This window comes from Schistocerca cancellata, chromosome 7 (assembly GCF_023864275.1).
Source record: "Schistocerca cancellata isolate TAMUIC-IGC-003103 chromosome 7, iqSchCanc2.1, whole genome shotgun sequence".
In the NCBI taxonomy this organism is placed as follows: domain Eukaryota; kingdom Metazoa; phylum Arthropoda; class Insecta; order Orthoptera; family Acrididae; genus Schistocerca; species Schistocerca cancellata.
The window spans coordinates 342888517-342916027 of record NC_064632.1 but is presented as its reverse complement, the minus strand read 5'-3'; the positions used below and the strand labels follow the sequence as shown (position 1 = coordinate 342916027).

General features: G+C 38.0%; 1 protein-coding gene across 1 annotated transcript in view; it reads left to right on the top strand.

Annotated features, from left to right (window-relative positions):
- LOC126092760 (protein bark beetle) overlaps positions 1-27511 on the top strand; it is a 380473-nt gene that overhangs the window by 349405 nt on the left and 3557 nt on the right. The window contains exons 31-34 of the mRNA XM_049908487.1: positions 14096-14220; positions 19872-19997; positions 25125-25422; positions 26967-27168. Of these exons, the coding sequence (XP_049764444.1) occupies positions 14096-14220; positions 19872-19997; positions 25125-25422; positions 26967-27168 (751 nt within the window). The remainder of the gene's footprint in view (positions 1-14095; positions 14221-19871; positions 19998-25124; positions 25423-26966; positions 27169-27511) is intronic.

Below are 27511 nucleotides of genomic sequence, written 5' to 3'. Positions count from 1 at the left end.
ACTGGTCTTTTTTTTGGGGTTACCAATTATGTAGGTCAGAAATCAAACCCATATATACTAAGAGACATTTATATACTTGGAGTAACACCAGAACAAAAATGAAGAACAAATAATAAACATCAAACCATTGAAATCAGCTACTCATCCAAGGAACAAACAATGCATGTCACTAGTCAGTCTCTTGTTCCCACAATTCAAAAACCCCCATTCAAAAACCTTTGAGAATTACAAAAAATATTGTTTGGTTAATGTGTTAGTAGTCAGTGCAAACACAATGGGCAATATTTTTCTGTGTAAAGTGTTAAAAATTTTTCAACATTCTGCATATTTCGTGTCACTGAATTTATAGTGCAAAATATACATGTTGGCAACACTGTTTCCAGCACTCTTCTGTTTATAACAAATGAGTGAGAACTTGCACATAAACTACTCTGCATTGAGTTTTGTGTTTATATATGTGATTTGAAGCAGTTTATCTGTACACTATATACAACAGTCTCCGTAGACCTCGTAATTAGTGAAAGGATAAACTGCTACAAGAAACATATAAAAACAGAGACTGTTGCAATCAGTAAACAAATAAACTGCTGTAAGTTGCACATAATTTGATTTATTTCACCAGTTTCCCTATAGGCATTGCTTGTGTTTGCTATGAATCGTTAATTATTTGAACAACATAAGCTAAAGACTGTTCGTTATTAATTTCATACTTAGCAAAATTGTTTAGCTAAATACTACAATGTTTATATGTATTGTATGTAATGATGATAAAGACAGCATTCTTAGTTTTTTTCTGAAGAAGAAGGAGGAGGAGGGAAAAGAGAGAAAGAGTGTACATAGAGGTTATCCACAAAAGATGGAAAATGGAATAGTATGCAGGGTTCCACCTTCCAAATCATTAGCAGGACACTGCAAGATACTCTTGATTTTTACACTGACACATTCACCCATTGATTGCACTAACACGATCGTGCTGGCATTGATAATTGTGTTTCTTGCTGTGAGGTGGCAAGCATATTCATACTTTCTTTCATCTGGTAGCACTGCTTTTCCTGTTTCTCTATGTGGGCTGGCAGACATTTCAAATGCCTTTGGGTACTGTTGGTTGACTTCATCTCAAATCATACAAGTCATGTCAACTTGTGGTCATGCATGTCTCTGGAAAAAATATATATTAGACCTCTATATCATAAGTGTTAATTTAACTTACAGGCTTCCTTTAATGTGAATATTTAAGATGAATATATTAAATTTAAGTTAATTTTCCCACTTATTTTTTTTCCTAATTTGGAAAGTCACAGAACACTATCTTTTCTGTTATATTACCAGATACTACTTATGTAATTATAAACAGTATCTTCTCTGCTCCAGCTGTCTGTATTACGTAAATATTTATTACTAAAAATGTAGGAAAGTGCACTTTTATGAGTTTTTATGAATCATTTATTCTGTTGGTCAGAAATCAAACCCACATATACTTACAACGGAACCTCCCCATCGCACCCCCCTCAGATTTAGCTATAAGTTGGCACAGTGGATAGGCCTTGAAAAACTGAACACAGATCAATCGAGAAAACTGGAAGAAGTTGTGTGGAACTATGAAAAAAATAAACAAAATGTACAAACTGAGTAGTCCATGCGAAAGATATGCAACATCAAGAATGTTCTGGGCTCAGTAGCGCCGTGGTCCTGTGGTTAGCGTGAGCAGATGCGGAACGAAAGGTCCTTGGTTCAAGTATTCCCTCGAGTGAAAATTTTTATTTTTAATTTTGAGACAATTATCAAAGTTCAGGTACTCACACATAATCAACTTTGCTCTCCAAAATTCCAGGACATGTTCAGATTTGCTTGGACATATGCAGGATTTGACAGTCTACACACAGAAAAATTTTAAAACATTAAAAACATATGTTTTGACAGAGCACAGGGAAAACTGTGTGACTGTGAAACTGTTGCATTTATTTGTTGCAGTTTATGTGATAAACTCTTATTGTTTTCATCACGTTTTTGGGAGTGATTATGACATCCACAAGAAAACCTAAATCGGGCAAGGTAGAAGAATCTTTTCACCCATTCGCCAAGTGTACAAGTTAGGTGGGTCGACAACATATTCCTGTCATGTGACGCACATGCCGTCACCAGTGTCGTATAGAACATACCAGAGGTGTTTTCCTGTGGAGGAATCGGTTGACCTATGACCTTGAGATCAAATGTTTTCAGTTCCCATTGGAGAGGCACATCCTTTCATCTACTAATCGCACGGTTTTGCGGTGCGGTCGCAAAACACGGACACTAAACTTATTACAGTGAACAGAGACGTCAATGAACGAACGGACAGATCGTAACTTTGCAAAAATAAAGAAAGTAAAAATTCTCACTCGAGGGAAGATTTGAACCAAGGACCTTTCATTCCGGAGTTGCTCATACTAACCATGGGACCATGGCGCTACTGAGACCATAGGTTCCTTTCTGTTGCCTATCTTGCGCATGGACTACTCAGTTTGTATATTTTGCTTATTTTTTTCATAGTTCCACACAACTTCTTCCTGTTTTCTCGATTGATCTGTGTTCAGTTTCTCAAGGCCTATCCACTGTGCCAACTCATAACTAAATCTGAGGGGGGTGCGATGGGGAGGTTCCCTTGTTAGAAACATTTATTTACTTGGAGTAACATCGGAAGGGCAGATCTAAACAAAAATAAAAAGCAAAGAATAAACATGAAACTCAGCTACTCGTCCAAGGAACAAACAGTGCACTTAACTGGTTGGTCTCTTGTTCCCACACAGCCGCTCAGTTAGCAACTTGATAGTGGTGTTTGCACCTGGGTGTGCTAAGTTGTGGACACTGTCAAAAGCCACTTTGTGGAATCGCTGTGTAATGTTTGACCAACAATAGTTTTCGAGGTGATTCCCCCATCAGCAAGCATACCTCACGCTGAAGACTTCACCAATCGCTCACTGCATAAAGCTACCCGAGCAGAGGCATTCACAAGTGCTTTACCGGGAGAAATGTGTGGACAGAAACGCGTCGGAATTTTGGAGACATTTGCGAGCGATAGTGGTTCGCAGAGTAATATCTAATGAGTTGCTGCTACATATCTGGTGACAACAGCTTCCGTCTCAAGTAGAGTTGACATTAATAGCATATGAAGGACATCACTGGATAAATTCCTGCAGGTAGCTGATAGAGCACGTGCCACATTGAGTCAACCACTGTGACAGGCGTAGCAGCCACAAATACAAGCATCACAACAGACGGTGACAAACACACATCACAGTTTTTTGTGGAGCCGATGCTGAATTGTGCCACTGCATCTTGTCAATAACCACCAGGCATCGCTGGGGAACTCCAAGAGTTACGGACCACAATGAGATGAACTGTCACACAGTTCATGAACTTGGAGCTACAGACAGTCGGTGATAAGGGGATGCAGTGACCTCATTCATCCAATCTTCAGCCATCAGACACCATTCGAAGTCAAAGTACTGCCGATGATATCTGCTAGTACCACAGATGGCTCGGCGCCCGTGCTGCAAAGTGCATGAAACCATGTAAATGCCCAAATGGCAGCAAGGGCAATTCGAATTAGGAGCCATGGGCTGTGGCACTTATAAACAGCGCACTTGACGTAACTAGAGTCAAATTGCAACAATGCACAGAAGGACACATGGGAAAGGTAAGGCCCATGATAGCATGATTACTACTTTTTCGATGAGTCGTGGCATGACATCGCATCGGTTGCACATGATTGATAAGATTTCAGGCTTAAGATTTTTAATAGACACTGGTTTAGAGGTCAGCACCCTTCTAGTCACTGGCACAGCTAAGACGACAATGCAGGAGCCATTGCGGTTCATTGCGATGAACAACTCCAGCATCTGTTGTGATACGTTGCACCATATTTTGATCTTGCTTCCTGGCACTTCTATTTGTTCCAGCCGCAATCCTGCGTGTCAATCTGTTAGTAAGTCTTGCAACTCTTGATCTCTCTCTTGTGCTGAAGCGAGGTTGTCGTAATTTAAGATGGTGACTAAGCTGCATACTTGAGAAAAATAATCGGCTACTATGTTCTCTGCACCTCCAATATACCATATGTCTGTAGTGAATTGGCTGACAAACTCTATGTGCCATGGTGAACATTTGTTGCTGATGTTGTGGAATGCTGAAGTGATAGGTGTATGATCCGTGAAAATTGTCACTGGGCGGGATTCAATGTAAGGCTGAAAATGTCTCACACTCTCATGTATCACCAGTGACTCCCTGTCACAAGCAGTCTATTTTGTCTGTCTGTGCAGTAGCTTCTATGGGGGGTGGGGAACCTCGAAGACAGCCAATGTCCATTCACTTCTTGGTGCTCCAATTGCGACCTGGCTGGCATCAACCACAATATTCAATGGTGCACCCGGGACAGGGTGGGCAAGCAACACTGCATCTTCAAGGCTGGTTTGTAATTGACTGTCCACTGTAATAGTCTCTTGCCCTTGGCATTCTTACCCATAAGTACGCCCGTTGGTGGTACGTGGGTGGCAGCTGTTACCTTCAAATGATTGCGGTAAAATTTTACCATGCCTAAAAATTGTCTGAGTTGCTTATAGTCTGTTTGCTTTGGTAGATTACACAATGTGGCAAACTTTTGATGCCGAGACTCCGTTGCCTAGGAAAGTTACCTCGCTTTTACGCATGAAAGACTTGTTATCATTTTGCACCACTTCATACGTACACAACATCTGTTGCACTTCACATATATGCTTGCCATGAACTTGTGCATCAGCTGAATATATTAATATGTCATCTAAATATGCAAAGCAAATTGGCAAGCCTTGTAACACTTCATCAATGAATCTCTGCCTGGTTTGGGCTGCATTTTTAAGATCTGACTGTAAGCTTTCCAGCAATCCAACACTGAGAAAACTTTTGCACCGGACAGAGAATAGGTAAAAAATGGAAATGAGCGTTTGGCGTCATGGGCCAGGAGGCCCCTTACGGGGCAGGTCTGGCCGCCGTGGTGCAGGTCTTACTACAGTCGACGCCACATTGGGCGACCTGCACGCCAGATGGGGATGAAATGATGAAGACAACACACCACCCAGTCCCTGAGTAGAGAAAATCCCCGACCCAGCTGGGAATCGAACCTGGGCCCCTTAGGACAGCAGTCTATCACGCTGACCATTCAGCTATCGGGGCAGACAGAGAATAGGTAAATTTCTAGATATTAGGAATCGGTACTTATCTGGGACTGTTCTTGTGTTCAGCCTATGGTAATTGCCACAGGGGCACCATGTGCCACCCTTTTTGTGCACTAGGTGTAACGGGAATGACCATGGGCTGTCTGACCTTCGTATAACAGCAGCACGGACCACATCCTCAAATATTGCCTTAGTCTCAGCCAACCATTCTGGAGCTATTTTACAAATGCGTTGTGAAACCGGGACCTGGTGTTGTGCGTATATAATGCACTGTATGATGCCTAACACTGTTTCGCTACACCGACGTATGCGGGCTCCACTGTTTACTTGCATCATTAATTACTCCTATTACATTGTCCAAAGAACCTCTCTTAATTATCTTTACCCTTTCATATTGTGTACCACTTATAAGGCAGGCATTTGCCAAGTCTACAGCCAATGCGAAGTGTGACAGTTTGCCACCTTGAAATTCCAATTGTATGGAGTACAAAAACCAATGTCTATCATTATATCTTTGTGCCCATACATTTTGATGCTGGAGTTGTTCACAGCTATGAACTGTAAGGGCTCCAGCATTGTTGTCTTAGGTGTTCCCCTGACTGGAAGGGTGCTGACCTTGCTGACCTCTGAACCAGTATCTATTAAAAATCTTAAGCCTGAAATCTTATCAATCATGTGCAACCGATGCGATGTCATACTATGACTCATCGGAAAAGTAGTAAGCATGCCATCATGGGCCTTCCTTTCCCATGTGTCCATCTGTGCATTGCTGCAATTTGACCCTAGTTATGTCGACAGCACTGTTTGTGAGTGCTACAACCCGTGACGCCTAATTCTAACTGCCCTTGCTGCCATTTGGGCATTTACATGGTTTCATGCACTTTGTAGCACAGGTGCCGAGCCATCTGTGGTTCCAGCAGATATCATGGGCAGTAGTTTGACTTCTAATGGTGTCTGATGGCTGTAGATTGGATGAACGAGATCACTACGTCCTCTTATCAGCAACCGTCTGTAACTCCCAAGTTCTTTAACTGCGTGATAGTTCGTCCCATTGTGGTCCGTAACTCTCGGAGTTCCCCAACGATGTCTGGTGATTATTGACAAGATGTCGTGGCATGATTCAGCATCGGCTCCACAAAAAACTGCAATGCGTGTTTGTCACCTTCTGTTGTGATGCTTGTATTTGTGGCCGCTACGCCTGTCACAGTGGTTGACTCCAATGTGGCACATGCTGTATCAGCTACTTGCAGTAATTTATCCATTGATTGTCCTTCATATACTATTAATGTCAACTGTACTTGAGACAGAAGCTGTTGTCACCAGATATGTGGCAGCAACTTATCAGATATTACTCTGCAGTTCACTATCACACGCAAATGTCTCCAAAATTCTGACAGGTTCCTGTTCCAACATTTCTTCTGATAAAGCACTTGTGAAAGCCTCTGCTAGGGTAGCTTCATGCAGTGAGTGATTAGTGAAGTCTTCAGGGTGAGGTATGCTTGTTGATGGGGGAATCACATCGAAAACTATTGTCGTTGCTCTCTGGTCCAAATTGCTAATTGCCAGCGTAAACCGTTCATGGTCCTCTGTGATCCGTTGTTGTGCGAAAATGCTTTCCAAAATCGCAAACTGTATGTCTGGTTGTGCGGGCGTAAATGGAGGTGCCCACAGTTGTAGGTGCGGTGCAGTTGGCACGAATCAATCTGCATGCAGAAAATTTTTATCACAGGTGTGTGCTCTCAGCGCTGTAGTTATCGCTGGAGTTTGTGATCTCGTTGTGTCCATCTTGCTGTCATTTCTCAGTGCCGACTGTTCTAAAATTTCAATCTCTTGTTGCAGCTGCAGGATCTCATCACCAATGGTTTGTAAAAAATTATTTACACCTTCCATGAGTAGCTAATGTAATCCGAAAAAATGTTGTTGTATTAAATGTAATCCAAAAAAATGTTGTTGCAACTTAAACTGGTCTTTTTTTTGGGGTTACCAATTATGTAGGTCAGAAATCAAACCCATATATACTAAGAGACATTTATATACTTGGAGTAACACCAGAACAAAAATGAAGAACAAATAATAAACATCAAACCATTGAAATCAGCTACTCATCCAAGGAACAAACAATGCATGTCACTAGTCAGTCTCTTGTTCCCACAATTCAAAAACCCCCATTCAAAAACCTTTGAGAATTACAAAAAATATTGTTTGGTTAATGTGTTAGTAGTCAGTGCAAACACAATGGGCAATATTTTTCTGTGTAAAGTGTTAAAAATTTTTCAACATTCTGCATATTTCGTGTCACTGAATTTATAGTGCAAAATATACATGTTGGCAACACTGTTTCCAGCACTCTTCTGTTTATAACAAATGAGTGAGAACTTGCACATAAACTACTCTGCATTGAGTTTTGTGTTTGGTTTGAACTTTTTGTTAGATACGATGCCAATTATAAAATAACAGTAATGAAAGAGTGAAGTGGGTGGACTATGGAAAAATAAACCACAAGAAGGTGGTGTTTAAGAAGAGTAAGAAACACTTCACAGTTGTTGGAAATTGTCAGAGGTATTGCAGAAATATATCGGTCCTTAAGTAACAGTATTAGCATCACATCCATTGTGCAGGAATTGCTGGACTCACTACAAGAAGAACTTTAGTGACAACCCACCTGAATGATCACCATCACCCTTATGTGAAACAACAAGACAGTGCATATGTTTATATTCCTGGGTGTGAAGTTGTTGGATGTGTTGAATGTTAGCATTTCTGCTGTAGCCTCTACTATATCCCACCTTAAACATCCAGGAAAGGTAAAAAGCACAAGAAGACAGTATGTAAAAAGAAAAGTGGAAGAAATTGAAACAAATTTTACATAAGCAACATCTTCAAAAGTTTGCGAAGTGTATAATGTAGATGCACTTGGTGCAGAATCTGAAGATAGTGATATGCGCATGAAATGTGGTGTGTGGTTTCAAAACCTAAATACTGCTATCTCAGTAACCACCTGTACTGAGAAGGCACATTAACGGACACTGATACCAGGTAGCTATTCTAAGCAGCAGATACAGAAATACATACCCACTTCCTCATGTTATTCAATTTCAAAAGCTCATAAAATATAGAATGAGAAAGGTAGAAATCAAACAATGGAAAATCCAGGATGGAAATGTATTTGGGCGTGCCCAGATTCTTACTGTGGGCATCTGTTGCAAGATGATACACTTACTGTTGTTCTGAAATATTACTTATTTGATGACAAAGATTGCAGCAGGCAAAGTCCTAATCAGACTGATATTATCTCTATTAGCAAAAATGATGAAAAAGTTAAAAAGGAAAAAGATATATGACGAGATCAATAAGAGAAGTATATCTCGTAATGAAGAAGGAGAACCCAAATTTAAAAATTGGTCTCACAAAATTATAATCCTTATGACCAAAATGAGTAAAATGCCAGCCGTTGAAGGTAGTATGCACATGTATTTACTGCACTAATTTGAAACTTGTTTGTTTTGCCATAAGCAGTGTCACAGTACACAGAAATGGACCTGATGCTTTTGAGTATATGTCAAGAGCCGCAAGATAAATGTTGGTTGCAGAAATGTGCGATGTGTCCTGGTGCTGAAGTGATGACTGTGGAAGCATAACATCTTCAGGATACTGACAGTGATGTAACCTAAGTGTTGGGGGAGGCAGGAAAGTTGGTTATGAAGATAGTAGAGCCAGAGAAATTTGTTACAGAGGTTAGGCTTTGGGTCATGAAAGGAATAGCTCATCATTGTATCCAAAGGATTGAGAGACAGGCCATAGCAGAAGTAAAATCAACCCCATTAGTTCTTCATTTAGACTTTGCTGAGACCTGGTCTGTTGCTTTGCAGAACAAAATTCAAAATTTACCACTGACACCCACAACAAATATCAATATTCACATGTTACTCACGTCCTTGGGACATCACACTGTTTTGCTATTGGCAGTGATGATCTCATTCATGGCAGTGCACATGCATGCTATACTGTGAGCATGATAATTGATGACATAGGCCTAGCATCTAGAGGCCATGCATTTCCTAGACTTGTGTATGTGACTGATGGAGCAGCATCTCATTTTAAAAACAACTTCCAGCTTTATGAACTTGGTCGATACTGTAGTACAGGAATTAAGACAAAAAAATGGATATTTTCAGCAACAGGTCATGGAAAAATTGCATGTGATGGGGTAGGAGACCTCCGTAAACAACTTGCAACAAGATTTAATCTCCGGCATGAACCTGTTGATGCTATAAGAGATGCTACTACTAGATTTGTACACACCATATCACCATTAGTAACAAATGTGAAACTCTTAATTTTGTTGAAAGTACATTAAGGGAATTCTGCTTAAAAAAGAGAGAAGAGTGGTCTGCTATGATGTGGTAGGAATTCAATCAAGTCACTGCTGGGTTGCATCTCAGAGTGGCACATACATTGCAAGAACAGTTCTCCACGAAATGCAACCTATTACTGTGTGTGAAATGCAGAGACCACAGTATACGTTAGAAGACTTTTTAGTGAGCCACTTCATTTCTTGTGTGTATGACAATCAGTGGTGGGTGGGACAGATAATAAGTGTCACTCATGAGTTGCAAGATATACCCATCTCCTTTAGGACACCTCATGGTCCTGCTAATGCTTTCAGATGGCCATCATCAAAAGATCAGTGTGCAATTCCCATTTCCCAAGTAATGCTGTTATTGCATCATCCTTGTCCATGTGCAAATTCAGCTCACTTATACAAGTTCAATGAGAGCAGATGGGAAAAAAGGGTATAAATATTCTATATCTCATTTTTTGTTATAAAATGGTTTTTGAACAAAATTATGAATTGTTTTCCAATTCATGTATAGTGTTGCACAGTAATTATTTTGATTCAGAAATATCAGTTTTGCATGACATTTACTTAAAATCACCAATCAATTTAAATATTTAAGTGTCCATGATTTTTTGACCTTGAGAGTACAGTTAGGTCTATCTAAAAAATTTGTCACATTTTGTACAGACAAGTATTGCCCACTCTGATTGTACATTCCCTCAGTACAGTGACCAACTAACATACCATGAAATTTTTAGAACATTTAGGGTGGAGGTTTTGGAGAAAATAATTTCTAAATAACCGAAAAATTTCAGTTTTTTTTTTTTTAGCTTCATCAGGGCGTATACGCCCTGGGAAATCTGGGAAAAACCCGGGAAATTTTTCACCCAGGAGAAAACTGGGAAAAACCCGGAAATTTTTCAGAATTTTGAGTATTTTTTATTGTTTTAGTTTTCAGTTAAATTTTTGTATTTTTGACTGGTAAAAACTGATACTCTGATAAAGAATATTACTGTATCCCACTACTGCAGAATAATATTGCAGCAATAAAACATAAACAAGAGAAAAAACCAAAATAAAACTTGAGTTGCAAAGGGAATGCACCATTTACTACAACAAAACGCCATGCACACACAAGTGTCTGCCAACAGCAAAATATGTCAAAGGCCTTAGGACGAAGACTATGCAATACTTTGTAACAATAAACTGCTATTAGCATGACATCAAAACTGTTTACGTTAGGTTCGTTTGAGCAGTTGCCAGCCGACTCATGTGCATGTGCAGCTGAGTCGCATAGGAGCTGTACCTTCTGTATCAGCATTAGCAGCAAGCAGCCAGATGCAACGAGAAAAATTTTTCTGGCGCACCCTAGCTGCCAGATTCACGCATGTGCAGAGATGTCTGAGTTGTAGTGGGGAGGGGAGTAGTCTCCAAATGACCCGTGTTTATGTTTAGTGATTTCACTGTTTCCTCTTCGTTTACGGCTCCCATGTCAAATGAAAACAAAACGGATTTCTGTAGCTGGGAGCTATCAAGTGAATTAAAATACATTCACGTAATTACAGAAGGCAAGACTATATTACTAGTTTCAGCTTTCTGGTTTTATTTTATTTCCTCGTTTTTGGCAGTCGGGCATTAATCGCCTTGCAGAACAATGAAGTTATTTTTGTTGGTTTGCTAAAGAAATTTGGCTTTTATTAATCTTTTACACTGAGGCAGTCAATTTATTTGAAACAAAGTGCTTCATTTCACACTTTGGCTAGTTCCAGTTGTTCACTTACTTTCAAGTGCACGTTTTCATTTTCTGGCATATGTATGGCATAATGCCATAATAAAGAACCACACATGAGATAGTACAGTACCGGTACTTCAAGAAAATTCACACCCCAAAAACCACATAGAAAAGCTTAATATCAGGTGGGACTTATTTCATTGTGAATATGGACAAGCCAGTGTGCACTTCAAGCCGAATTATGAATTTTGGTATGGTTTACTAAATTCCAATGTTCTTGGAGTATCCTCTGATGTCCTGTTTCTTTTATGATGTAATGTAAGATCTCTTAAAGCTTTATACAGATGAACATATGGGCTTCTTACATCATCGTAGCAATGCATGCACAATAATGCCTGTTTTCTGGCACTCTGGCACCTGCTAAAATGAACCTATTTCCAACAGGCCACGGGGAAATATTGCGAATGATGGTTTGAAAAGCATGACTCTCAAAATAAATTTATTTTTACACAAGATGAATTATGTTACCTGTGAAAACGTGGGATGAATTTATTAAATCACAGAGCATTTGACTCTCATTTAAAACTTAACACTTTGAGGGCCAGTCCCATAGAAGAATGTCGAGCCCAGAAGACCATACATTTAAGTTATTATTTTAAGTTTTACTGGCACGTTTGTGTGCTGTGTCTTAAAGTGTAACACATGCAAAAAAAGACCAATATTACATATGAAAACTTAACTTCTCTTGTAGCTTATTAATCTTTGATACCAATACTATATGTATAAGCTTATCTTTTCTTGTAGCTACACTATGAATATTACTGTAAACCACAACTTTTCCTCTTTGTGTGTTCATGCTACTTAACAGTGATCTAGCAACTGGCTGACTACATCATGTGTACTATGCCCTGAATATCTGCTGTCATTAGCTGGCGAGATCACGTGACATGAGCTATGATTGGCTTACAAACGGGCATTGCAATTTCGATGTCAGTGCTCCAGAATCAAATGTGGTGTGTTTCGTGGAATTTGAATTTATACTTTCATAATATGAAAATATCCAGCATATATGTTGCTGCACATCAAAAGTCTTACCAACCATGTTTTTTTAAGCGCCGGGAAATTTGACGCAGGGAAACAAAACATCAACCATTCAAAAGATTGACAAGTTTTACAGTTCCGAGGGAAAAATCTACTGCCACTTAACATGGAAAAAGTGTATTTGCACACGGGAAAGGGACTATTTTTTAATCAGGATATCCAGAATTTTTTTTTTCCTTGTTCGTGTATACACTCTGTTTATGTACAAGAATTTTGACAATTTAAGAATTTCATGCGTTAATGTCATAGCTGACAGTTAGCAGTCCTTCCACTTTATCATTTCTCAAGACAGTTAACATCCTGTGACCATTCCTGTTTTCAAAACATAATTATGAAATTCGCAAAAAGCTACAAATTTACACAGTTTATTTAAAAAAAATGGAAAAGAGCTCAGAAGTGTGTATGTATTAATCATGTCTCATAGTATTGGGAACAAATATTTCTTGAAAATAAATTCAGATCTGTCACTTTCAGTTTCCTTATTACAATTTTTCAGTTTTCCCTTTCGTCATGACATTTTCACATATACTCTCATTTAGAGAGCATTTTTAACAAATCATCAGAAAATCAAAATATTGTAGTTTTGGAGAAGTATCATGCAGAACTTCAACATATATATATATATATATATATATATATATATATATATATATATATATATATATAGTTATAACAGAAGGAAACACTCCACGAAGGAAAAACATACCCAAAAACAAAGATGATGTGACTTACCAAATGAAAGTGCTGGCAGGTCGACAGACACACAAACATACACACAAAATTCAAGCTTTCGCAACAAACTGTTGCCTCATCAGGAAAGAGGGAAGGAGAGGGAAAGACGAAAGGATGTGGGTTTTAAGGGAGAGGGTAAGGAGTCATTCCAGTCCCGGGAGCGGAAAGACTTACCTTAGGGGGAAAAAAGGATGGGTATACACTCGCACACACACACATATCCATCCACACATATACAGACACCACCATGTGAAACATTTTTCCCACGTGGAATGTTTCCCTCTATTATATATATAAAAACAAAGATGATGTGACTTACAAACGAAAGTGCTGGCAAGTTGATAGACACACAAACAAACACAAAAATACACACAAAATTCAAGCTTTTGCAACCAACGGTTGCTTCATCAGGAAAGAGGGAAGGAGAGGGAAAGACGAAAGGATGTGGGTTTTAAGGGAGAGGATAAGGAGTCATTCCAATCCCGGGAGCGGAAAGACTTACCTTAGGGGAAAAAAAGGACAGGTATACACTCGCACACACACACATATCCATCCGCACATACACAGACACAAGCATATATATATATATGCACAAAAAAACACATCACTCTTGACCTGCATGATTTGAGATGAAATCGACCTGTTTTAATATATCAGCCGTTTATTTTGTAATTGGTGTACATCACTTCTTTTAAGAAATAAGAGATCACTTAAAATGATCTCTAATTATATGATATCTCATTTGTTAAGAAAGATTCCAGCATGAACGTGTCATCACACACACACACACACAAACACACACACACAAGAACGTTTCCTTTTCAAATGTTTATTTCTTTTATGTGGCTTTTTTGTATTGTGTTCACTACCAGCATATTATCATCTTACATATACTCTTAGTGAATGCGATTTGCAGTCATGAAAGCTGTTTGTGATACATGTTGAACAATTATTTGTGATTGTCATTTGTATAAATTTGGTAATTACTATTTGTATTTCTTGCAGGTTGTGACAAACTTCTCATATAACTTTGTGCAAAATAATATTGGCTGTCATATATTAGAAGTGTCTGGTTTTGAGAAGGTCCGACTTCCAATTTATCAGATAACATACAATAACAGCTTTTATTGGTAAGTGTGCACACACTCCTTCTTGCTACCAAATTCCTGGTTATACAGATACATTTGACTTTTGATATTAAATGTTATTTTTGTAGGCATTAATAATTAAAAAAAATACTTCTTTGGTAAGAATTTTCATTTCTGATATGCTTAGAAATGTTTACACAAATTCATTCCATATTGTAGGTGACAGATAAAAATGTAGTTGTATATGACGAATAACCGTGATTAGAAACCATGCTTTCTTATGCAAGCCCGTAATACCTCAGTATTTCATACAAGATACTAATAGCTTAATATTCCAAAGTTGGTTCTGCATTTCTGATGCATTCGAACAGTGAAATTTTGTAAACATGTTGTTTGAAAATTTTTTGAAAACATTTTGTTTGAAAATTTAATAAAGTGAGATATTTGAGTGTAAATGAAAAGTACACTAAACAGTTATTACTTACAGAATTAACAATAGCTCATGAGAATTCTGTGCAATGTAGGCCAGATTTTTGCCCCTCACTAATAGTTCTCCAGTTGTCCGGATAATGGTGTTATTTCCTTGCTTGCTGTTAATGACACGCAAAAACATACAACATGTATGTTATTTTGATGAGCTTTTCATCTCTTGCTTTAACTGTTTTCTTAAGCTCAGGTTGCTGACCCACTGTCCCATAAGTATTTGTTGAAAATACATCAACACAGGCATAATTAAAGTTTAATACTCATACAGCCTGGAATAGAAATGTTTTCATATTGTTAGAACTAATTGGATCTTCTAAATTTACACCTAGAACTGCATCTAAAGTAGTAGAAGTTCAGACTGATGGAATCTGTTCATTTGTTAGTGGTGCCTGAAAGTCTGTGTAGAATGGGCAGACACTTCTTCCTCAAGAGCCGAAACCAGAGATGGTAGGGATGTCGGGCAACAGATTCTGATATGATATCAACTTTGTAACTCATCACAAATGTGTTTCATTGGGTTCAGATTGGGGCTCCGGGCAGACCAGTCCATTTCAGAAATGATATTGTTCACTAACCATTGCCTCGGTGATGCTCCTTTTATGACAGGAGGCATTGTCATAATGATACGGTCATTATCTCCTAACTGCTCCTTTATTGTACACAGTACACATTGCTGTGCAATGTGTTCATGTCCTTCCGCACTTAGCATTTCCTTAAGCACAAAAGGAGACCACACACTAACTGAAGAACAATCAATGTCAAAATTTCTTCAAAAGGTTTGTCACAAAAACTAAGAAACACTGTTTGTCTTTTCCAACAAATAATAACACAAGATTGGCAGGTTGAAAGTCACTGGCTGAAAGCCATAATTTAGAAACAAACAAATTGGTCACACATAATGAAAATGGTAGGTCTCATTGAGACTGTCTTGAAGCAAAGTTCAACTAAACATTAGTTCTTCCATCAGTGCACAGAGTTAAAATTTCACAGAAGGTTTAAGTTCTTCAGTCTAGGCGTGGAATTAAAGTCCTCTTGGTACAGTCTATGGTAAATGTACTACAAGAATAATTTAGGCAAAATTTATGACTTCCACAACTACTAAGACAGAACCGTCATGGCAATGTGGCGCCCCAGGGCATTGTCCGTAGTGGCAGCGGCGTGAGCTGGATGTCTGAATTGGAGCCCTGGCTCGGAGTGAACAGCAGATGGATGACAGAGTGCTGGCCTAAATACTGTCTGGCAACAGGACACCTTATCACCTGTTTTCAGTCATGTGTATTACAGAACCGATTGTAATTAGAGTGGAATAAAGTAGCAAAAGGTTAAGAACAACAGGAAATTCAGGAATGTTAAAATCTCCCACACACATTTTTAGAGTGGAACACTATAAATTTAGAAAGCATAGCCACTGTAGCCTTTAATAACGAAGTGTAATATGCAGGCAATGTTTGGATAATAGTTCCTTTGAAACGTGATTTGAGGAAAACAGAAAAGTTGCCCAATAGATATATGGATCTTGTGACATACTTTTAGTGCCTCACTTTTTTATTGTTTTGTTGCAGCATTTTTACTTCTGTCAGGTATGGGAAATAGTGCCTTTGGAGGAAACTAGACAGAGATCGTAACATGTAAAAATGGCATTAACGAATGACAGTTATTCCTCTACGAAGTTACACAAGAGATTGCACACCATAGGTATAAACAGTACTCTAAAATGGAAAATGAAGCATAAATATCAAATTTTATGTCTTTCAGACTCAAGGGATCTTGTGGAAGAAAATGAATGAAATGACTGCAGAGATAGGAAATAAAGGACAAGCAGATCAGAAGATAACATTACAAAAGTTACAAGTTGACTGTGATAAAATCATTAAGAACTGCGCACTCGAATCAGATAATGGGGAGAGATCATATTTTCCTGAGTATAAGATGGCCCTGAATATAAGACAACCCCCCTTTTTTTAAGAGGCTCCTTGAGAAAATTTATTTTTTAACATATTCTGACTCATTAAAATTACAAACTTTCATTGATGTAAGGGATCTGTCTAAGAAGTTAACATTACATCTATTCTAAATTTATGCTGTTTATTGGTTGCCTCATTTTGATAATGCAAGGAGAAATAAAATAAACAAAAAGAAATTGTTTACATCAATTTTTGTTTCGCTGCCTTCTTTGTTTACTTGGCTTGTTGTCTGTTGTATCACCACCACTTTTGACCTTTGTCTTTCATCCTAACAGGAAAACTGTGAAACTTTATCTCTGTTGTCGCAAATATTTGGCTGAATGTGTTGCGAGTTCTGAAGTTCTGGTCACCGTAGGGCCCGAGAACACAGGTGTGTGTTTTGTCTGCCTGCTGCTCCCTCACTTCCTGCCACCCCCCCCCCCCCCCCCCCAAAAAAAATAAAAAAAAAATAAAAAAAAATAAAAAAAATAAATTTCCTGTTATACGTCAAAGAGTAAATGTCAACAATGTTGTTGCACTAAATGGAAGTACACTACTGGCCCTCATCTAGGCTTTTAACATCTCCTGCAGAAATGTATGCTATTGTTAAGTATTTGCCCAATTTTTAAGTCTATTTGATTCCGATTGCAAATGGATTTAGATAAACAGCGGTTTAAACATGGTAGATGTTCATAAACAGCCAAAGTACGCAGTATACATTCCCGTGGTTGGCTGCACGGTGAAATTTATGCCTGCACAACACTGTCCTCTCCAAACTCATGGTATTTATCAGCCAAGCTGGGTCACTGTTCCCTCTCCAACTTTCCATAGTTCTGCACTTGAGCAACAGTGAAAAATGGACAGCAATATCTTATAGAGTGCAGGTCATATATATCAACAGCAACTGATATATAAATAAAAGGTCGCAGTCACTATTCAGCCCAGTTCTTGAACTTTCTCCCGCAATCTAGTGACGTCTGTACTGTCTCCACATTGGGGTCTTTCCACTGTGATTTATTCTCACGACAACAGCTACAGTCAGTTTAATATGATTTATTTTGTTAGAGACTTCATTCTGGATTAATTTTCCTTCTCGTTTCATCTGAATGTGTCGTCATTTTGTTCTAAAGCTGATTAAAAGCTGGTAATGATTTTCTCTGATCTTCTAATACATTTACAGTGACCAAATTTCTCATTTGCAGCCGACTTGGTAAATCATTAGTTTCTCATAACCAAAGAAAATATTGCCTTGCGTTCATAATCAAGTACTGGTTTTTGAAGGATAAGATTTTCACCTTTGTATGTTGTCTTTACTTAAAAAGCAGCAGAATTGTAGGTATATGGTATCCATTCATTTATGAGAACTTTTATTGAAAATCCTTTGAAATACAACAAAAGTTTGCAAGTTGATAGAATTTAATGTTATTTGCTCGTGTGTTTCACACAACTGTCAGTTTTTAAGCAGAGCATTAAACACTTGTAGTGGCTAGTTCATATTCCTCATGTATCCATTGCTCTAGTGTCATGAGTCAAATGTCATGTGACTGCTCAACCGAAGTTGATACTGTATCGAGAGTGCTTTGGTGTATCGGCAAATCTCGAGCCTATCCAAATGCAAGTAAAACCAAGTTTTGTTTGTCACAACCTAACTAAATTCCTCTCGCACAGACCATGAAGGCCCAAAGTTACCCACTGGCCACCATGTCATCCTCAGCCCACAGGTGTCATCTCTGGATGCGGATATGGAGGGGCATGTGGTCAGCACACTGCTCTTCCAACTATATGACAGTTTGTGAGACCGGAACCACTACTTCTCAATCAAGTAGTTCCTTAGTTTGCCTCACAAGGTCTGAGTGCACCCCGCTTGCCAACAGACTGGATGGTCACCCATCCAAATGCTAGCCCAGCCCGACAGCATTTAACTTCGGTGATCTGACGGAAACTGGTGTTACCACTGCAGCAAGGCCGATGGCTTGGCATGACCTACCTTTCAGGATTGTTCAAAATAAATTCGTACCAAACCTTAATAGCCAAAGCTTCATTGTGAATGTAAGACAACCTCTATAATAATCTATTAAACAATAAAAACATTGACCTCACAGTTTAATCTGTGAATATAAGATGGTCTCGTATTTTTCGAATGATGAATTTGGGAAAAAACCTTGTGTTATAATTGGGTAAATAGGGTATATTTAATTTGAATTTTTCTCACCGTTATTAATCACACTTTTTCTTAAAACGCATTTAATTTAAAGAAAGTACGATTCAGAGAGGAAAAATACTAATGCATCAAGTGAACAAAGTGAAGTGGCAAATTCGTTGATAGATGTACTGTTACTTTTCACATGCCTGCCATCACACAGCAGTCATAAATAAAGCCAAAAATTATTTGAGAAGTTCGTGAGGTATTTTAAAACATTCAAGAGTTAGAAATAGTGAAAAAACCCTTTTATCAACTGATCAAGCATGTTCTATGAGCATTTCAACACATGAATTACAAATTAGCCAGTCATAGGAAAAAAAGGGTAAGTTTCAATTTTTGCTCTGAAGAATGAGAAAGTAATATTTTACAAGTTCATTATGGGTTTCATTAATCATATAACACTACAAGAGCTTTTTCCTTCATGGGAGGACTGGATTGGGGTGTGTCCATCTTTGTGATGTCAAGTGAGGAGCTACTTGAATGAAAAGTAGCATTTCCAAGGTATGGAAAGCTGATAATGGGTTAGGATGACACATGCTCTTCCATATCACATCCAAATGACTCCATTGGCAGAGGAAGACATAGCAGCCAGTTAGCATTACTTGGCCCTAGGACTGGAATGCATAGTATCTGCTATGGTAGGTGTAGTAGAAACTACACCACCTGAAAATAAATACTGACAATACTGCCACTTTGTCAATTTTACAAACTGACACAACACCTATTGATTTGGGGCACTGAATTAAGAAAATGGTAAAAGCATTAATAATGACATTTCATAGTAATAGAAACATGGGTAATAAGAATGGTGAGAGGATATAAACCAAATTACTACTAAGATTTAGAGATTAAAAGCAAAATTTCATGGTTAGTGACTAATTACATTTATGCTGTAGGATTAAGGAACTCAAGACAAAGAACAAGATAAGGTAAGAGAATGCAGGAAGAGAAAAGAAACCAGTTCAGATCACACAAACCAGTTATTAGCAACTACTTGGTGCCTGATTGTAGTTAATGTACTGTGTGTATGGTTTCTTTCATTATAAATGTTTTTATTGCAGGAATGCTGCTACAAAACGAGAATCAAGAAGTACAGTTGTCGCTGCAACTGCTGGACAGCATTATGTCGACAATGTTTTCTGGAATCCTGACAATGATTACGAGCTTATTACTGTTAACAGATCATTGTGAGTATTGTTTAAACCAAATAATTGGCTTTGTTACAGTGACTTCGTTGGTTGAAATTGGAGGTATTGTGTTTAATAATGCATATATTCACTTTCCAAATAAAATTTACTTCATATGTAAATTGGAGAGGGGAGAAAAGAAAGGAAAGGGGGATCACTGCTGTCAATTGCATCGGGACATTACGTGGAATTGGCAGCAATGAGTGAAAACGTGTACTGGGTCAGGATTCAAACCTGGAATCTCCTGCTTATTTGGCAGGTGCATTAACCACTGTGCCATCTGGGACACAGCACCATTGCAACTGCAAGTACTATCATGGCAGGCCTCACAGCCGATCCACATTCCCATCAAGCGCCACAAATCTGTCCATTTCCTCCATGTTCACTACTCTGAGATTCTCACAGGAGGTCGGACGTATTTGTGCATCTGCCTGTTGTCCAGATAGGTCAATCACTTATATGAATGTGTGGTTTCTGTTCTTTCAGACATGGAGCACTGAATTGAGAAAATTCTGACATGTCTGAAAGAACAGACACCATGCATTCATATAAAATTTGCTTCATTGTACTGTAAGCACCTCACTGTGTCTTAAAATACCATCTCAATCCTAAAATATAATCTCCAAGTTAACAGCAATCATCATATTACTAAATGTAACAAATTGGGTGAACACAGCAATATCTTTATTTTTAGCGAATATAGAATAATACTTCTGATTCACAGATGGCAGTACATTTAATGTATGTGTCTACTAAGGTGTGAAATGCAGAAATTTTGTAATTCTCATTTTATCATAGCTCCGTTGTTGAGGTCCTTTGTCTACAGAATACTATTATCGGTATCATGCTATATGATTCGTCCTGAGACAAAAATCTCTAAACTAAAACACTGACACTGCCAGTGTCTTTGTCCACTATTATTGCATCACCCTTTGGGTATTGGATTTATTGTCTACATATCTCATGATTATATCCAAAAAGAAAGATGATGAGACTTACCAAACAAAAGCGCTGGCAGGTTGATAGACACACAAACAAACACACAAAATTCTAGCTTTCGCAACCAGCGGTTGCTTCGTCAGGAAAGAGGGAAGGAGAGGGAAAGACGAAAGGATTTGGCTTTTAAGGGAGAGGGTAAGGAGTCATTCCAATCCCGGGAGCGGAAAGACTTACCTTAGGTGGAAAAAAGGACAGGTATACACTCGCACACACACACATATCCATCCGCATATACACAGACACAAGCAGACATTTGTAAAGGCAAAGAGTTTGGGTCTAAATGTAACAGTGACAATAACAAACGTAATTGTTGGGTTCAAATTAATGATATGAATATATTGAAATGCAACAGTGACAATAACAAACGTAATTGTTGGGTTCAAATTAATGATATGAATATAAAATGCCTTTACAAATGTCTGCTTGTGTCTGTGTATATGCGGATGGATATGTGTGTGTGTGTGAGTGTATACCTGTCCTTCTTTCCCCCTAAGGTAAGTCTTTCCGCTCCCGGGATTGGAATGACTCCTTACCCTCTCCCTTAAAAGCCAAATCCTTTCGTCTTTCCCTCTCCTTCCCTCTTTCCTGACGAAGCAACCGCTGGTTGCGAAAGCTAGAATTTTGTGTGTTTGTTTGTGTGTCTATCAACCTGCCAGCGCTTTTGTTTGGTAAGTCTCATCATCTTTCTTTTTGGATATGTTTTTTTCACGTGGAATGTTTCCCTCTATTATATTCATCTCATGATTATTATTTTTAATGCAGGTACTGCGTAGGTAGCTGAGTAAGATTTTGCCTAATAGTACTAAAGTCATGACCTGAATTAGGTCCATCTTCATCCTCTCAGTCTTCATAATATTATTATAAGCAAAAAAATTCTACTGTCTTTTGACAGGGCTACTTTTTCATTAGTGGATGAGTTAAGTGTCAGGCTATTCACATATGCAGGCTTCTGTGCAACGTCACTCTCTCTCTCTCTCTCTCTCTCTCTCTCTCTCTCTCTCTCTCTCTGTCTCTCTCTCTCTCGCTCTTTCTGTTAGTTTCTTTCCTCCTCTCCCCTCCCCACCCCGTCGACTTGACCGTTAAAAATTTCCTCTGCAAGAGAATTCATTATATCCCCAAGTTGTGTCAAAATATGACTGTCACCTAAAGACAATTTGTATTTGTTATTATGGAATTGGCATTCTGGCCCGAGATGCTGGAGTTGGTGGTAATGTGTGCATGAGGTGTGCGTGCTTGTTTGTATGAATGGTGTGTGCCACATTTTTATTGATGGAGGCTGTGGCCGGAAGCTTTATGTAAATGTCTTTTAATTGTGCTTGTCTGCAACTTAACATGTCTTCTGTACAGTAAGTAAAGGGTGCATATACCATGGAAAATCTGGGAAAAACCTGGGAATTTTTTTTATCTGGAAATAATCCTAGAACAACCCTGTTATTTTTTAGACTTCTGGGAATTTTTTATTGTTTTAGTTTCCAGTTGAATTTTTGTAATTTTAGCTGGTAAGAACTGATACACCAACAAAGAAAGCTACTTTGTCATGCTACTGCAGTGTAATACTTCAGCGAGAAAACATAAACAAGAGAATAACACCAAAATAAAATTTTAGTTGCAAAGAAAACTAACTGCGCACACAAGCATCTGCCGATTGCGAAATGTGTCAAAGGCTTTAAGACGGAGACTGTGCAGTACTATGCAACAAACTGCTTTCGATGAATGTGAGGTCACAACTGTTTACACTTATAACAGCTCATAGGAAAATATTATGATTGGTGGTTTGGGAAGCGTTACATTCAAAGCAAATTTCCTTTTACACAAGATGAATTATGTTACATGTGGGAATGTGAAATTAATTTTTTAAATCACAGAGCAATTGAGTCTCTTTTGAAACTTAACACTTTGAGGACCAGCTGCTTAGAAAAATTTGAGGCCCAGAAGCCCAACCATTTATGCCATTATTTAAAACTTAATGGCATATTTGGAGTTCATATATTAAAGAGTAACTGAATCTTCCGTTGGTTCTTGGTAGAACAACATAATAATAAATGAAAAGCACCAGTTTGCTTTTGTTCTACAGTATTACTTTTATTGTGTTAACTGGTTTTCAGCTTACAAGGCCATCTTCATAAATTTACTGAGCATTGTCACCAGTTTGTAAATAACATTGGAAGAGAAGTTACATGTCTAGATTGAAGCAGAAACATACAATAAGTAACGTCTTTGACAGTGTGGTCGTAATGCAATGAAAAAGTAAAAAATTGAACAGCAAATTACTGTTCAAATACAATTTACAGTTCAATTACAATTTACAAAAGTAAATTACTGTTCAATTTTTTACTTTTTCATTGCGTTACCACCACACTGTCAAAGATGTTACTTACTGTATGTTTCTGCTTCAATCTATATGTGTAACTTCTCTTCCAATGTTATTTACAAACATTGTTACTTCTTTGCTGACAATACTCAGTAAATGTCTGAAGAAGTCCTTGTAGGCCAAAAACTGGTTAACACAATAAAAGTAATACTGTTGAACAAAAGCAAACTGGTGCTTTTCATTTATTATCTTAAAGAGTAACATGGCTAAAAGAAGATCAAGCTTTAACATTCGTTCTTTTAAGATTACAAATTAAGCAATAACAATGGCAAAAAATGTAATTATCCTTCAAAAAAAAGTGTGTGGTAAATTCTTGAGGAATTTCATGTGCAACTGCCTTTTCTATGGAAAAGTCGAAGGGCTTGCCAGAACATATATTCAATCAGGTACCACACAAAATGTTCAGTGCACAGCAATGAAATTTATATTAGTGCTTGTCAGAAATATTGAGCTGTTGCAATGTAAGTGTGCTCTTACAATCCTGCCAAACCACACTCTTGGGGGGGGGGGGGGGGGGGGGAGGGATTGTGATGACGAGTATTACAGGTGAAACCTTGTCGTCGTGTAGAATGTATATTAAAACCAGTATTACAGGTGAAACCTTGTCGTGTAGAATGTATATATTATTTAAACCATTTATGTCCCCTGTTTGTCCGATTGTGCTGCTTAACAGTGATGTTGCTATTGGCTACTATATCACAAGTCCTATACTCTGAATACCTGATGTTGTTGGCTGGTGAATAACATATCATGAGCTATGATTGGCTGACAAACGCGCATCACAATCTCGATGTCAGTGCTATGAAAACTACTGTTGCGTTATTGGTGGAATTCCTGTTTATACTTTTGTAATACAAAATATGCAGTGTACATGTTGCTGCACGTCAAAGATCTTTACAAAATGCATTGTTTATTGCTAGGTTTCGTTCCCTGAAGTGCTGGGAAGTTCTATGCTGGGAGCTAAAATACAGAATCACATATAATTAATAAACTCTTAATTTAATAGGTGTTGGAACTATAACTGAAGGAGATAACACAGTGAGATGCTACTGTTTTCACCACTATAGTGATGAAAAATATATGAATAACAATTTTGAAAATGATTGAAAGCCCCAATACTGACAATTACAGAGGAAATAACCAAAGAAAATATACCAAAAAAAATGCCATTCAGAACATTATTGATGCTGATTAATCACCAAACATGTCATGCAAGGGAATAGAAAATGCAATTAAATGATAAAAATAATAATGGCAAGTTGTGGTGGAATGTAAATAATTTAAGGAATGAAGATAACAACTCACCAAACAGTAGAGGACTGAACCACCAAGAGACACATAAACAAATTGAATAAGCTTTCTTTTTTTTTTTCTTTTAGCTGTAGTTAGAAGGAGCTGTAGAGGGTAAAAACTGTAGGGGAAGACAGAGCTGAAATACATGCAGCAATAATTGAGAATGTAATGTGCAGGTGCTACTCTCAGATGAAGAGGTTGGCGTAGGAGAGGAATCCACGGTAGGCTGCATCAAACCAGTCGGATGATGGAGAAAGAAACTTGTGCTAGCACTGCAGTTGATTTATAACTCTTACATGAAACGTGCAATGAAAGCAACAGAATTATTGTAACATCTATCACTAAATGAGTGAGTGACATTCTCTCTTCCCTCCTTCCTCGCTCTGTCTCTCTTAAATAAAATTGTAATTTATAATCCAATTTTTATTATTTATGTTCATCCAATTTCTTTCTCTGTTTAACAGAACAAGTGATGTACAAGATTTTCCTGGAGACATACGTCCCAACAACTGGTGGGAAGCACCGATTGATGCTCGTTATAATTGGTGGGGAACAAATGTGAGTGCAGCTGTCAGTGCTCGTATCAAGGACATCCAGGATGACCCGCAGCTGATACAGGTTGACTACCAGCCCTTCTACACCAGTAATACGAGCCTTCTGGGTGGTGGCAAGTGTCCTCCTGGATGGGGGCTGCATGCAACAACATGCCTTGCATATATTGGAGCCCCTCTCACATTCCAGGAGGCTCGCTCATTCTGCAAGGTGAGTTCTCCCCTATTAATTTTTGGAGTTATGTGTTACTGTTGTTTGCAGTTCATATTTTGAAAATTAGAAATGTCATTACACCCATCCTTAGTCACATATATAGCCATGTACATAATTTATTTTGTAGTTGGTCCAGAGAAATGTGCTTGCACACATACAAGGACAATAGTTGTACTTTTTGAACTGATTTTGTGAAAATCAGTGTCTTAAGGAAATGGATTTCTTTTGTTCTCTGAATGTTGCTCTTTCATTAGAAATGCTAGCTGGTAGAGATGGGTTGTTTGTGAAGTAACGGGTTCAAATGAACTTTTCATTAAACTGAACAGGAAGACCAAGGAATGACTTCTAAGGAACTGTCACTCACCATTCCCATCACGTCGGCCTCATTCACACCTCAGTCTCATTCAGTTAGTTTTGTTCTTTTGCAGATGGTCACTCATTTTTCATTACAGCTCCACTGCTCATCATTTAGTTGTTTTGTTCATTATGTTCACCTGTTTTTGTTCAGTTGCAAGCTTTTCTTGAAACCTCAACTTGTGGTTGCCTGTGTATGGCGTTCAGCATCCACAACCAGTAATTTAATTTTGTTATAATTATATATTTAAATTAATACAAGAAGTCCTGATTCAGTGAATCTCCTTTTTTATTTGCTAGTGCATGTTTGTGAAAAGATAGTTCCCGTAATACCCACTTAAGGTTCTGCAAAAAAAAAAAAAAAAAAAAAAAAAAAAAAAAAAAAAAAAAAAAAAAAAAAAAAAAAAAAAATTTTAAATGAAATGAAATTAATTTATTAAAACAGTTCCCTGCACCATTTTCACATTTCTGCTTCTGTGGTACAGTTGGTAGTCCTTTGAAGTGATTAAACAGCAGTTGGACTACTTGGAGTCCATTCTAATCTTGTTTTGTTTGGCCAATAGTTTTATATCATTGTGAAACCTGGGTGACATCAGCAACAACTGAAGAAGCAATCTGTGCTTTAGAGAGGAAAGTATTTTGAAAGATCTGTGGTCCCATTTACAATATCATGGAAGGTAAATGGGAATGAAGAAGACCTGTACTAGTGGTTTAGAAAGCCACACATTGGCCGAATATCAGAGCAGAAAGAAGCTACAGTGGTTTGGCCACATCTTTCGATCTGATGGATCCCTCCCTGACTCCTCCATTCTCAACCTTCTGGGAAATGCCCAAGGGGATCAAGTATTAACAATCCTTAAACAATTGAAGCTGACAAGGATGGAAGGTGAAGCTAGAGACTGGCAGTGACTAACTTCCATCTGCAATAGATACCTCCTCTGTTGTGACTGACTGATTTCCCCTTTTTATTGTGCTTTTTGAATGTGTTTCTTTATAATATTTTTTATAGTCTGCAGTTTTTGTATTTTCTTTGTGTAGCATGGTTTTTCTTTTCTTTTGTAGGCCGTAAAAGCTTTTTAATGCAATAAATGATGACGATGATGATGACTGGTGGATTGGCTTATCAGATATACTGTTGATAAATATTCACAGTCTCCTTGGAGTTACTAGAAATTATTCTGTTGCAGCTGCTGAATGCTTCCATGCCCTATATTTCGGGCGACTACTTTTCATTGTACCAATTCATAAGATCACAGCAGCCAACATTCCAGTACTATGACAGAGCATGGGTGCAGCATCTTGACAGCATTGGAAAATGCACAGTTTTTGCCTTCCAGCGTGTGACAGTAGATGACTGTGATTATTCCAGTCCGTTTCTTTGTGAGATCGGTACGTAACTAAATTTTTCATCTTCTCGTACAACAGAAATTTGTAGCACAATGCAGTATTGTTGTTTTAATTGGTTGCCGCAATTACCTTACATTCAGTTTGAATTAATGTACTGTTACTATCAGTGTAATTATTTTTGAAGAAATGTTCCCATTGCACTACTATCCAGTTTCATGTACGATGCCCCTCATATCTTCAACTAGAACTCAGTGTTCTGGAAACATATGATATTGAAATAAGAGAATTGACAGGCTTAATTTTGTAACATTTGGATTCATAGATAAAGCTCCTTAGTTGTGTTAATTTCAGTAACAATGTCAGGCATAAATTCCATACGTAATCA